A 15275-nucleotide genomic window follows, 5' to 3' on the forward strand; every position below is an offset into this window, starting at 1 on the left:
TATTGAGATGATGATTCAACTGATAGAAAGCTAAAGCTATATTGGGTATTTTTTTTGTATGTTAGGGATATTATTGGATATTGAATCTGTACATATCTAAATGAATAACGGAATGACTTGAATGCCCACTCCAGTTCTTATTTCTATCCAACCTCTCCCAAAGACTAGGACATTGTTTCACAATTATTCACAATTATTGTCTGACTGTTCATCCCTCACCAGCATAGAGCTATATTTGAGGTGAAATAGTGCTTCCCTATAATACTCATTTCCCCACAGTCACCATTGATAACCCTCAACTCGCCCTCTGTCCTTCCTCAGCTGCTGTGCTCAGTCAGATGGATCCCCCTTACAGGAATAAAGATTTAAACTCCCGACTGCAGCGGACGTGGGACACTTGATTGGATGGTGCGTAGTCAGATATTGTCAAGCAAGAAAAACCAAAGTCCATTTAATTTACCTTCTGCCATTGAGATTCTGCCAATTTAATGTTAATGCTGATTTATAGAATATATATATGTTCAGTATATGTTAAAAAAAAAACGGCTCCAAACTTTAATTAGAAATTAAATGCATTTTAATATATATAATAAAGGGAGGAGGTGGGTGGGATGCGTACTGTAAATAAGTCATTACACACGTGTAACTTGACAATGGTCTTTAATGAGAACACAGGGTTAAACAATACATAAGTAGTCACTGATCCCAGTCTGCTACTGTACTGCGCAGAGGGAGAAGAAGGCGTTATTATAAATGATAACTAAGGCGGGGTTAGTAGTACTGAGGTAGCTATATTATTGGTTGCATGCATAAACCATCTACAGGTACTAATAGAAAGATTAGGGACGTTGTCTATTTTACAGCAACACCTGGGAGTTCATCTGCGGATTAAGCTTTTTGTTTTGGGTGAATACAGATAACACCCAAACATAGTTCTTGACTCTCTTTACTGGCTGTCAGATTCATTCACGTGACTAATTTGCAAATCAAATTAAAAAAAAACTGCAGGTGCTGGAAATCTGAAGAGCATTCAGCAAGTCAGGCAGCATCTGAGGAGATAGAAGCCGAGCCAACGTTTCAGGTCTGGGACGTTCATGGAATAATTGAATATGGGAGCAATATGAACTCTGATCCACTGATCCCATGGTAAGTAACTCCTCCAAATTTGGAACGTGTCAACATGTTCACTGAGGTCCTACAGGCTACAGGTATCAGATTAAAACACAGTACTGGAGTAACTCAGTAGGACAGGCAGTATTTATAGGGGGAATGGACATAAAATGTTTTAGGTTGGGACTCTTCTTCAGTAGTAGTAGTTTAGCTTAGTTTAGAGACACAGCGCAGAAGCAGGCACTTCGGCCCAACGAGTCCGCGGACTAGCGATCCCCACACACTAACACTATCCTACACATGCTAGGGACAATTTACAATTATGCCAAGACAATTAGCCTAGAAACATGTGTATCTTTGGAGTGTAGGAGGAAATTGGAGATCCTGGAGAAAACCCACGCAGGTCACGAGGAGAATGTACAAACTCTGTATAGACAAACACGCATAATCAAGGTCGAACCCTGGTCCCTGAAGCTGTAAAGCAGCAACTCTACCACTGTGCCACCGTGTTACCCAGTAGGAGAGAGAAAGCTGGAAAGGGGATGGAAGCAAGACAAAACCTGGGAAGTGGTAGGTGGAAAAAAGACACAACGTGCTGGAGTAACTCAGCTGGTCAAGTAGCATCTCTGGGGAACATGGATAGGTGACGTTTTGGATCGTGATCCTTCTTCAGACCAGTTGTGGGGGGGTGAGAAAGATGGAAGAGAGGTGAGGCAGAACAAAGGTTGGCAAGTGATAGGTGAACAGAAGGGGCGGGGGTGCTTGGGAAAGAAAGGGGGGAGGGGGGGGTTGTTTGTAGGTTAGTTACCTAAAAGTGGAGAATTCAATGTTCATACCACCAGGTTGTAAGCTACCCAAATGGAATATGAAGTGCTGTTCCTCCAATGGCTTCACTCTGGCAATGGAGGAGAACCAGAACAGAAAGGTTACTATGGCAATAGGAAGAGGAGTTAAAATGGTTAGTAATCATGAGATCCAATGAGCCTTCGCAAGTGTTCAACAAAACGGTGACCTAGTCCACACTTGGTTTTGCCATGTAGAGGAGGCCACATTGGGAGCTCCGAATGCAATATACATGGTTAAAGGAGGTGTATGTGAACCTCTGTCTCACCTAGAAGGGCTACTGGGGTCCCAGATGGAAGTGAAGACAGTTTATTGTTTAAACACATAATAGGGGTAAAATGGGAAATGCATCTAATTGGAAAGGAAAGATAGAGAAGTTGTTAACACAGATATGAAGGTCTATTAATGTCCTTCGCAATCCATGCAGATGAGCGTTGCAGATATATGAATCTTACTGTTCGTTCAGGCTGAGAATCTTACGGTTTGTTCAGGGGAGAAGGATCACCTCTAGAAAGTGGGATGTTTCTTTCATCATGGTAGTTAGGAGGCTCTTCATGACTTGGGGGTGGGAGTATGAGGTTCTCCCATGAAGTGCTGGCAATCACCCTCAACATGCTGAGGTGGGTAGGTCTTTGTTTGATGGTTGAGGGGGAGAAGGAGGGAAGAGTTATCCCGGCAGGGTAGAGATGAGTGGGAAGTTGTCCCATGGTTTAATGTGATGGGAGAAAGAGAGAGAGAGGGTCAGCCGAGGTGTTGGGGGTGATGGTTGCTGGGTCTCCCACGGTGAGGGACGGGCGTCTGTTTTGGGGTGATTCTGTCGAGGAGGGTCTTTCTGGGTTGGGGGAAGGGGGGGAGGGGTAGAAGGTCCCCCTCGCATCTGGGGACGGGCAGGGGAGGGGGACTGCAGGTAGGGAGCTGACCGGCGCTCTGCCTGGCAGTCGACAACGAGGCGAGGGGACAGCAGGAGCAGCAGCACGGAAGATGGTAATCGCGGAACCCAGCGACCAGCGCTGACTCAACGGCCGCCCTGGGCTGAGGCGAGAGCTCGGAGGGGAAGTCACTTCCACCGATTATATTTCTCTCTCCATCAGGAACCGAACAGAGATGCCGGGCTGGAGGAAGAGCTTCACTTCCTGCTTGCAGAAACTGCACGACGAAGGTAAGCAAGTGTTTTGTTTTAATGTGCGTGACAATCTATATACATATGTTGGAATTGCAATGGGATGGATCGGTCTGCAGGAGCTCTGCTTTGTGCGTGCATTCTCACAGAGACTGGATCTGCATCTTGCGACGATACTCGCTGTGTAGTAGGCGTCGGATTCCCAATTCTCGCAGGGATCTGTTTTTTCTCCTTCTCTTTGCTTACCCTTTAAAATAAAACGAGATCTGTGGTTCATTAAAAGTAAACATGGTGCTTTGTGTCAGCCTTGTTTTCGCTCTGTCAATTTGTGTGCATATATCAACAAGAATCGTCAAGATGATTTCATTATATATGTTTACATTGAGCAGTAGCTTGCAATACAACGAGCTGCGGTGTTATTATGAGACCATGTTTATGTTGCTATGTAATATACACGTGTGCTGGTCCCTTGGCAAAGAATTGTGAATAGTTATTTTAGAGTTTGCTGGTTTAAAAATGCAGGATCGGTTGTTTAAAAAATAAATAAATGAAGGGAAGATGTGCGCGTTCGCTCCCGATGTGGCAGCAGTGGCTGGAAATAGATTTAGTTTCAGTCAGTCATTAAAGTTTATGGTCCAAGGACCAGGAGAGATGTTGTGTTCAAGAAGGAACTGCAGGAGAGCTAGGAGAGATGATTTGGATTGACCCGCTGTGGGATATCGCTACCCTCTCGTTACTGCCTCCACATTATTTTTCAGCTCAAAGCACAATGCAAACTTCCAATTAAAGCGGTATATGTACGCCTGCGAATGGGTGATGTCGATGGCAAGTCCAGAGAGGCGATTGCAGCACCGCGCGCTGGGTGTCCCCTGCTTAGCCTTTTGATGTCTTTATCACTTCAATTGAAAAATATACACAAGCTGTTATTCCCCATATTCCAGTGTTAATTAACCTTTATTCCAGTGGTCTTCTTACTGTGCATGGGATTTAGCAAAAGGCGCTGTAGAACTTTTTACCCCCCCCCCCCCCCCCCCCCCCCCCCCACCCCCACCCCATCCATACACACTATCATTTCTGAACCTTTCACATCTGCCTTTTGCAGTACAGTGGCTGTAAAGCTGCCCCCCTGGATGGAGCAGCAGCTCACTGACCACTAGGGGCTGCTCACGAGCAGCCCTGGAATGGCTTCAGGCGTCTTTCCCCTGGGAGGGCATGTCGGGATTGGATCATCAGAGGTTGCCCTGTGTGGCAAAGATCTTAGAGCAGAGCTGTGTGGTATCAGAGAGAGGGAGAGAGAAGGTGGTGAGGAGGTAGAAGAGTGACAGAATTGGACAGGGAGGTACATTGAACCAACCCACATCTTCCCAGCCTGGGTAGGTCCTCCTGTCCTCTTCACTGTCACCACCTAGGGTTGATTCATGATTCCTCATTTCCTTCACACCTTGGTGCTCCCAAGTGAGAGATGGAAAGAGTCCTGGTATTAACAGGAACAGCACCCGAAATTCCAAGAAACAAAGGCTTGCTCTCTCCTTCCCCTCTGTTGGGTCCTTTGCTGAAATCCATGGCCTTGGAGGCCTGAGGACCAAGTGAATCCACCGCTGACATTTTCTGTGTTTTCTTGCATGTGAGTCTCTCTGAATCCTCATTAAGAAAAATAAAAAGCCTGATCCAAAGAACTGAACTAGGATCAGATTACCAGACGTTTCTGTGGGATCAGAGAAGGCAAATGTATTGGCTGTGTGCTGGCTAATCATGGCTCAGAGACTGGAGACACAAGATAGAAAAGTGGCTCATTGGAATTGAGCTATACTCCACCATTTTCATATTTTAATACGTAATTTTGTCCAATTAATTCTTGTATGATTAATGATAATACTGTTCCCATTCACTGTTATTGGAACAGCTCTAATGTGCAAGTGGGCAAGGCTGAAACTTCACATTACTGCAGCCATGATTGAGAGCAGAAACACTCAAATGTAAAATAAAGGGAGATACAATGGTGAGTTGAATCAAGAATGTTCAACACTGGGTAATATTTATCATGCAATTCCTGTTTGTCACACCTAAAGTGTTACACTTAAATTTGTTTTGTCACACTTCAAAGCAAATTATAATGAACAGAAGACTATGATTTAATGCAGAAGCCAGAATATCTGCTAACTTTCAGCATTTTCACCACCAAATAAGGAGTATGACTTCAGAAAACACATACCGTATATCTGAGCAAGTTAAGATTTCAGTTGTGCCAGATGAGAAATTAAATTCTGACCTCGTAAAGTGCTTATTTAATAACAATCAGACTTCAGTCGGCAACAGAACAAACTGTTCCAATGCATCCACGTAATGTGGCACCCTACAAGCTCAGTAACTGCAGATTACCTGCCTCATTGTGCACAGCACATGGAAGATTCACTGGTATCAGCTTGGCTCAGTTGATAGCATGCTGTCTGCTGAGGTAGAATTCTGGCACTTCAGTTCAGCATGTTGGAACATTGTTAGACATCCTTGTCATTTGGTTGACACGTTAACTGCCTGTTCATCTGCACTCAAAAGACAATGGCCTGAATCAAAAAATATAGGAAGCATTGATCCTTCAACCAAAAATTATCACTGCATTTATTAATCTGTATGTGGAACCTTACTGTGCAGAAACTGTCTGCTGCATTTTTCAGCAAAGCAACTACTATTTTCTACATTTTTAAGAAAGCCTCACATGAATATTTGTTATTCATTCATCGGATGTGAGTAATGCTGGCAGATCTGCATTGATTATCCAATCCTAGTTGGATTTGAGGCAGTGATGCTTTCCAATACATAGTAGTGGTATAATAACACTCCCTCAGTTTTGGTTGGGAGTTCCAGGGATTTGTCCACTGTCCAGCTATGATAAAGGCAGATGGTGTGTAACTTGGTGGGGTACTTTATTGTTCACATTTGTTTGATGTCCTAACTGATGATAGAGGTTTGGCAGACCCCATCAAGGAGGCTTGGGAAGTTATTGCAGAAATCCTTGCAGATGGTACACACCCATGGTTTGAGGGTATTAGGCAATAAGTCGCTCACTGTCATATATCCAGCATCTAACCTGTGTTGTTGCCACAATATTTTTGAGGTCTTTGATTCTCCCCACTGTCATAAGCTTATAGATGGTGAATGAGTTGTTAATCATAATGCCATTGAATGTCAAGGGGAGTGAGTTAGACTCTCTCTAGTATTTGATCACCAGCTGGTGCGTATGTGGTATCAATGTTACTGGCCACATAAATCCATGGCTCTTACCACTTACAGGAAAGCGGTACTTCATTGTCTGAGAAGTTGCAGATGAAGTAGAATTCTCTGCAATCATCAAGAAATATTCCTGCTGCTGGTCTTGTGATGGGAAGGATGGTCATTGATCATTGAGTTGAATAAGGCAAGGCTCACAACACTGGCCTGAGGAAATTCTGTAACAAATATACTTAGGATAAAGTGACTGGTCTTCAACAACTGCATCCATTTTATTTTGTTGTGGATGAGACTAACAAACATTCTCCATTGATTTCCTTTTCACTGGATCTTGTTAATGCCATGCTAAATTGCAGAAATAAAAGCAGAAAGCGCTGGAAGTGTTGGGTAGTTCAGACAGGATCTGTGGAGAGGGCACAGAGATACAATTTCAGACTGCTGACCTTTTCTTTCCAGTTAAAAGCTGCTCTGATGTTGAAAAAGGTCATACCTCGCTTTGGAAGTCACCTTCTTTGTCCATGTTTGACCCAGGGCTTAAATAATGTTCAGGCGCAAATGAACCTGGTGAAACCAGCATCAATGCACCAAGTGTTGGCTTGTAAGACATGCTTTATGCCTTCAATCATTTTGCTGATCATTGAGCTCAAGTATAAATTAAAAGCCATTCTGATATCTATATCGAACAAATCCGATCATACACTGCCCAAATGTTGTGGATAGTTGACATCAACAGGTATAATCGAGCTCATGTTGGGTAAAAAGGGCTGTAGTTAGAGAGGAGATAGCAATAATGTGTGTGAATGCATTTTCCGTACTAATAGCGTATTAAATCTACTGTACCTAGACAATTTTCTATCGTGCAGCTAGACTGAAACAGCTATGAGGTATGGCTAGCTCAGGATAACAAGTCTACAGTGGTACAGTTGGGATGTTACTGTGATCTACAGTGTTTGTGTATACAGCCAGTCACCACAACCATTTATTGATGGGCAAGAGATTGAGTAAAGAAGCCTTCTGATCACCATCTACTCTCCTCCTTCAGCTGATATTTTGTTCTTTCTGTCTATAATAATCTGTCAAGTAACACAGGTAGACGCTTTCTCTGGGGCCCTTGAGGCAGACAGGGTTGGAAATAAATGCTGCTTTGCAGGAGTTGTCCATATACCAGTAGCAATTTCTTTATATGTAAGGAAAGGTTAGCCTGTCATTGATAGGTGCTTCAAATGAACATGCATACGAAATAATTGTTAGTTTACAAGCAGCCTTAAACTAGAGGATGGCCTCAGACAACAGGCTAAATATCACAAACTTGACCCTGAGCCAGATTAATCTGAGCAGTGGAGTAGAAAAAAAAATGCTTTTGCATAAAGTCTAGTGTCTCAGAGACATTTCAAAATGCTTGTGACCTATTAATTACCCTTGAGATGAAACCAGTTGGGTGTAAGCAAAATCTCATTAATGCCAAGCAAATGAATTATAAGATAATTTCTCTTCTAACATTTACATTTTTTTTTGGTACAAACTCTGACATTAGCCAAGGCCAAGTGGCCAGCCGAACTAGAATTGAGATGGGTATTCCCTATCTTGTCAGAGATTTGAGAATTTCAGTGGCCTTTTTGTAGGGATGGTGGATCGTAGTCTGATCATGAATGAATGAATGACGTGTTTGGTGATTGTGAGTTCATTTTATTCCATATAATATTTTAACCCATTTGAGCATGTAAAAAGCCATCTACTCTTCTCATAGCAAGCTGAATTAAGAGCCATGCTTTGATAACTCCCCACAGACTCCCTTCTCGTTTTTTAATTACAGTTGTTGGTAATCAGGCCACTTTGTTTCTTATACCAACAACTTACTAATTAAAATTTGATAATAGAATTTTTTTTGTATCTAATTTTCATCACAGAATAGTTCCATCTTGGCACCAAGGATGCCCTTTACAATTTGATTGTTTGGTGTGGATTAGAGCAGGCCATTCTGCCTTAATAACCATGACTGATGTTCTTCTCCACATGAATCTTCTCCCATTTGGCCTCTTCCATCACACGGTTTCAGCAAGGCAAGGCAAGGCAAGTTTATTTGTATAGCACCTTTCAACAACAAGGTAATTCAAAGTGCTTTACATAAAACATTATAAGCATTGGAAAGAAACACATATGAAATGACATTTAGATGTAAAACAATTATTAGATTATTCAGATAAAATAATTACAAAATTAAAAGCAATCAAATAAAATATTTAAAATAGAATAAAACCAGGAATTGAAGTTACAGTGCAATATAGGTAATTAATAAATTGTATTGTTTACTGAAAGGCAGCGGAAAACAGAAAAGTCTTTAGTCTAGATTTAAAAGAGCTGAGAGTTGCAGCAGACCTGCAGTTTTCTGGGAGTTTGTTCCAGATATGTGGTGCATAAAAACTAAATGCTGCCTCTCCATGTTTAGTTCTGACTCTGGGGACACAGAGCAGACCTATCTCAGACGATCTGAGAGGTCTGGGTGGTTCGTAGCTAAGCAGAAGATCAGAAATGTATTTTGCCCCTAAACCATTCAGTGCTTTGTAAACCAACAGTAGTATTTTGAAATCAATTCTTTGAAAGACAGGAAGCCAGTGTAAAGACCTCAGAACTGGAGTAATATGATCTACTTTTTTGGTCTTAGTGAGGACTCGAGCAGCAGCGTTCTGAATTAACTGCAGCTGTCTGATCGACTTTTTAGGGAGACCTGTAAAGACACTGTTACAGTAGTCGAGCCTGCTGAAGATAAATGCATGGACAAGTTTTTCCAAATCCTGCTGAGACATAAGTCCTTTAATCCTTGATATATTCTTTAGGTGATAGTAGGCTGACTTTATGACTTTTTATGTGGCTGGTGAAGTTCAGGTCTGAGTCCATGACTACTCCTAAGTTTCTGGCTTGGTTTGTTGTTTTTAGCATTACCATTTGAAGCTGGGTGCTAATCGTTCTTCCTTGGCTCCAAAAACAATTATTTCAGTTTTTTCTTTGTTTAATGCCTTTCTATTTGTTTGTCCCTCCTTTCAGAGAACTGGAGACCTCTTGAAGGTGTCTGAGCTATTTACCTCAGCAAATCCCTGTGTCGACAATTTCCACATTCATTTTCTGAGCAAAGAAATTCATCTTTATTTTCTTCTTGGATTTGTGCCTCGACTATCTTCCCTTTAGGGTTGATTTTTTTTTGTTAGAAAAAGCATTCTCGCAATACCCTGCCCTGTGCCCTCCATTCACAATTTTAAAGACTTCTGGATCTTCCCTTGGGATTTGCAAAAGTGGAAAGAAATAAAACAACATCCTCATCCATTCTTGATCATTGTAAACATTTGGTCTGGAACTACACATAAAACCCTGGATTAGCATGGATCTGACATGGATCATTTACATGGATCTGACAAAGAGTCCCAAGTTTAACATGACTTTACTACTTATGAATTCCATTTGTTCACATTTCCTTGGCAGTATTTTCAATTGCTTTACTAACCTGTGGCTGCTGCTAATGTTTTGCCCATCTGCGACTCTGGAACCCATTGCTCTTTGCATTTTGATTACTAATGTGTCACATCTCCTATCTATCTGTATTGAAGTTAATTTAACACTTGACCCATTCGGCAGTTTTTCTAATAATGTCTTCTATTATGTTAATGCTGCCCAGAGTTTGATGGCAAGTAAATCTATGAGCATTTCCCATTATTAGTTTTAATCTATATATTGATGATCTGTCCAAACAATTGAAAGCCTGTAAAACTGGGTGCGTGATTGGTAATATTTTAGTGAACCATATTATGTATGCAGATGATTTTGTGGTCGTTAGTCCATCTAGCGCTGGTCTCCAGCAGCTCCTTACTATATGTTCTGTGTATGGTGTGCAACATGATATTAAATATAATGCTAGTAAGAGTGCTGTTATGATCTGTAGAACCAAAGAGGATAAATGTCTAAAATTTACTGATTTTATATTGTCTGACAATAATCTTAGTGTCTATAATAAGGTTAAATATCTAGGGCATTTTATTACAGAACAAATGACAGATGATGAGGATATTTATAGGCAACGACGCATGCTGTATGTACAGGCGAATATTCTCTTGCGTAAATTTGGTGCGTGTGCAGATGTGGTGAAGATGTCGCTATTTAGAGCATACTGCACACCACTCTGCACTGCGCACCTGTGGTCGAACTATGGAAAGACAAGTATGCAGAGACTAAAGGTGGCATATAACGATGCCATGAGAACACTGCTAAGGAAACCTAGATGGTGTAGTGCCAGTAATATGTTTGTGGCTGCAGGAGTCAGTACTTTAGAAGCTATCCTAAGAAATCACATGTATAAATTCATTTGCAGGATAAATGACTTTAAAAATGTGCTTATTGTGGCCTTGTCAAACATAAGGGTCAGCACTACACGCTACGAATCCCAGCTGTGGAGACACTGGTATCGTTGTCTCGTTGTAGGACATTGATCATTCTTTTAATCTGGATTTTTAACTCATGTATTGTGTGTTTTTTTTAAAAATAATAATTTTTGATGCTTTTATAAGTGATATACTAAGATTTTATGTACTTTTAGATATATTTTTTAATATGCATTGCATTTAAAAAAAATGTAATATTGCCCCTTGTCTGGACCTTGAGTCCGTAATAAAGTTTATTATTATTATTATTATTAGCCTCACCGTGCCGATCTTGCAGACTGTTTGAATATGGTAGCCACACTAGTATATTTGTCTCATAGATATATGAGGAGGTACAAGTGAATGATTCTGATTGCCGACAGCGTAAATGAGCATGGATGAAAAGATGTATGCCTTCTCTACTTTGTTACTGCGAGCAGGTCCCATATTTGAAATATTTAAAACAATTAGAAAAATGTACAATGGGAATTCTGAAGCCTTTGCAGAAAAAGAGAACTTCTTAATCTGTGAATTTGTTTAGTTTCAGGATCATTGCACTGTGCACTCAGTATAAAATTATTGCTCTGGTATCTAATTCTAGTCACTCACTGTGCAATACTGATAGTTCAATTTGTTTGGGGCATCAAATTAATGCTCTCTGCTAATACTTTCTGTATCATTGGGCAATTCAGAAATTTCCAGTTTAATTGAAAAAATACTGTATCATCAGGAAGGGACCACTTTGTTATGTTTTCAGGATTGAATTGACGCCTGCTGGGTTTGTAGCAGTGTTTATGGTACACGCATGTTGTTCCAAAAGCTAACTGAGGGTGAGCAAGATGGATACCTTTTTTATTTACCTTTTATAAGGTCTGAAGAAGGGTTTCGGCCCGAAACGTTGCCTATTTCCTTCGCTCCATAGATGCTGCTGCACCCGCTGAGTTTCTCCAGCTTTTCTGTGTAACCTTTTTTATTTATCTGCCTACCTAAACTTCGAACCGTTATCTGTCCCTTCTCAAGATTTCAAAATGGCAACTGGTGCAGTATTGGCTCTGAAAACAACATTATTTGCCTACCAACAGAAACACATTTTATTCAAAGGACTTTGAAGCAGTATAATTTGAAGGTGCCGATGGCATATTGAATAGTGAAATGTCCAAACATGGATAACTTTGCTTGAGGGTAAAGCTGTAGATGTTGTGTTCATGGACTTCAGTAAGGCGTTCGACAAGGTTCCGCATGGCAGGCTGCTCTGGAATGTTAGATCGCGTGGGATCCAAGGAGAGATAGCTGAATGGATAACAAATTGGCTCCATGGAAGGAAGCAAAGAGAAATGGTGGAAGGTTGTTTCTCAGACTGGATGCCTGTGACTAGTGGTGTGCCTCATTTTGGTGCTGGGCCCTTTACTGTTTGTCATCTACATCAATGATTTGGATGAGAACATACCGGGCAAGATTAGCAAGTTTGCTGATGATACAAAAGTTTGTGGTTTTGCAGATAGTGAAGATGGTTGTGAACGATTGCAGCAGGACCTGGATCGATGGCCAAGTGGGCGGAGGAATGGTTGATGGAATTTAATGCAGAGAAGTGTGAGGTGTTGCATTGTGGTAAGTCAAACAAAAGCAGGACCTAAACAGTAAATGGTAGGCCTCTGGGTAGTGTTGTAGTGCAGAGGGATCTAGGAGTACAGGTGCATGGTTCCTTGAAGGTCGAGTTGCAGGTAGATAAGTTGGTCAAAACATCAGTCAGAACATTGAGTATAGAAGTTGGGAGGACATGTTGCAGCTGTAAAAGACGTTGGTGAGACCGCATTTACAATATTGTGTTCAGTTTTGGGCACCATGTCATAGGAAAGACATCGTCAAGCTTGAAAGGGTTCAGAAATGATTTACGAGGATGTTGCCAGGACTAGAGGGTGTGAGCTATAGGGAGAGGTTGAGTAGGCTGGGTCTCTATTCCATGGAGCGCAGGGGGATGAGGGGAGATTTTATAGAGGTATAAAAATTCATGAGAGGAATAGATGCACAGAGTCTTTTGCCCAGAATAGGGGAATCGAGTACAATAAGCCCATGGAATCTTGATAGTCTGACCAGTACTGTTTTTCCCCATTCCTATCTCTCTTTACCGGTTTTCTCTCCTTGCTACTCTATCAGTATGAAGAAGAGTTCCAACCCAAAAGGCCGTCTGCCCATTTCCCTCCACAGTTGCTGCCTGATCCACTGAGTTCCTCCAGCAGTTTGTTCTTTGGACAAGCTTTCAGTATCTACAGTTTCTTGTGTTTCCATTATTGCTTAACATTTTCCAAATTATTTGATTCTACTATTTTTTGAAAATATTTTAAAAGGTACAGTAATAAGAATTTGTTCTGTGTAAGTATTCTAAATGTCACTGCTGTAGAACAATTTCTCTTTAATTTACTTTGGTATACGTGCATGGCTGGCATTTAATATTCAAGTTTATTGCCATGCATACAAGTATGGTGAGGTGCGGGTACATTGAAAAATCTTGCTTGCAGCAGCATCAAAGGCACATTGACTCACACACACACACACATATGATACGTAAATTAACAAATTATACATAAATGACACACTTCTAAATGAAAAGGCTGTGCAAAAGAAGTTTATTTTTGTTTATTGTCACGTGTACGTACTGAGCTACAGTGAAAAGCTTTTGTTGCGTGCTAACCAGTCAGCTGAAAGACAATACATGATCACAATTGAGCCATCCACAGTGTATAAATACACGATAAAGGGAATAACGAGAATAACATTTAGTGCAAGATAAAGTCCAGTAAAGTCCGATCAGAGATAGCCCGAGGGTCTCCAATGAGGTAGATTATAGCTCAGGACTGCTCTCTAGTTGTTGGTAGGATGGTTCAGTTGCCTGAGAAGTCTGTTCAAGAATCAGATAACAGAACAATTCTGGAGGAACTCAACAGGTCAGGCAGCATCTCTGGAGAAAATGAATAGGTGACATTTCGGGTCAGAACCCCTTTTCAGACACCTATCTATTCCTTTTCTCCAAAGATGCTGCCTGACCCGCTGAGTCATTCCAGCATTTTGTATCTATCTTCGGTATAAATCAGCATCTGCAGTTCCTTCCTAAACAGATTAGAAGCTTTTTCTAAACCTGGTGATACATGCGTTTAGGTTATTCTATTTTCTGCCCAATGGGAGAAGGGAGGAGAGAGAATGACAGGCTTATGAGTGGTCCTTGATTATGTTGGCTGTTTTCCCAGGGCAGTGTGAAGTATAGATGGAGTCAATAGTTTGTGTGCTGGACTGGATTTAGGAGCGTAGTATTAGCGTAAATGGCTGTTGGATAGTTCATTAGTAATCAAAATGCAAAGAGCAATGGATTCCAGAGTTGCAGATGGACAAATCATTAGGAGCAGCCAGAGGTTGCAGGGTCTGTTTCTATGCTTTATGACTCTGACTGTAACCATGTCATTTTCACATGGTGGAGAACTTGGAAGTCATGTTCTAATTTGCCCATGGCCTTTGTCCATAAGTAGTTGAGATAATTTTTTTATGAAGTGGGTTTCAAAGAACCCTTGGTGGCTTGCAGTGTGAAGATACAGACTGCAACCTTGGCAGTAGGTAGAGGGAATGTTCAAGGAAGTGGATAGTGTTCATCAAGTTAATCAAGTGAACTACTTTGTCCTGGATAGTTTTAAGCTTGTAGAGTCTGGATGTGAGCAATCATCTTATTGATAATGTCTATCTGTTTGACATCTTTACTGTTTTCCAAACTGCTATGCATTTTACAAAAAAAAAATGAAATGGACAAAATGATAATACAGATTAAATTATATCTGCATTCTTTGCTTTGCTAAACACAAAATGCTGGAGCAACTCAGCGGGTCAGGCAGCATCTCTGATGAAAAGGAATAGGTGACGTTTTGGGTCGAAACACTTTTTCAGATTGAAAGATGGAGGTGATGGAGGGGGTGGGGCGAAACTGGAGGCTTCCTACACATTCTCTGCTTCATGCTGAATTAGGAAGTTGCTTTGTAGAAGAGACAGTTAGCAGGTCAGGGTTAGGTGAGTGTATTCTGCAGGGCCCGGAGACATCGTAACTATCTGTGCCATCTTCAGCAAACTCATGAGTTATTCAAGGGGAATTCAGCACAAAATGCTGTCGTTAATATATACAGGCATTTATTGGAATTCTTTATGCTTGTCTGATAGCAGACTAGCAGTATTGGTCAGATAATGTTCTGCCTTGCAATAAGCTGGTAATACCATGTATGTTAAACGTTTTAATTTTACAGTCTGAAGAAGGGTCAACGCGAAACGTTACCTATTCCTTTTCTTTAGAGATGTTGTCTGACCCGTTGAGTTACTCCAGCTTTTTGTGTCTATCTTTAGTTTAGTTTAGTGTAGAGATACAGTGCGGAAACAGGCCCTTCGGCCCGCAGAGTCTGCGCTGACCAGCGATCCCCTTACACTAGCACTATCCTACACACTGGTGGAAATTTACTTTAAAAAACAAAACAAATTAACTTACAAACCTGTATGTCTTTGGAGTGTGGGAAGAAATCGGAGCATCCGGCGAAAACCCACAC

At 41.2% G+C, this 15275-nt stretch overlaps 1 protein-coding gene across 1 annotated transcript in view; it reads left to right on the plus strand.

Moving 5' to 3' along the window:
- The first annotated feature begins 2879 nt into the window (after positions 1–2879).
- Positions 2880–15275, plus strand: part of grip2b (glutamate receptor interacting protein 2b) — a 385341-nt gene continuing 372945 nt past the window's right edge. The window contains exon 1 of the mRNA XM_055647780.1: positions 2880–3112. Within this exon, the coding sequence (XP_055503755.1) occupies positions 3058–3112 (55 nt within the window). The 5' untranslated portion in view covers positions 2880–3057. The remainder of the gene's footprint in view (positions 3113–15275) is intronic.

The sequence above is a fragment of the Leucoraja erinacea genome, chromosome 16 (genome assembly GCF_028641065.1).
Source record: "Leucoraja erinacea ecotype New England chromosome 16, Leri_hhj_1, whole genome shotgun sequence".
NCBI lineage: Eukaryota > Metazoa > Chordata > Chondrichthyes > Rajiformes > Rajidae > Leucoraja > Leucoraja erinaceus.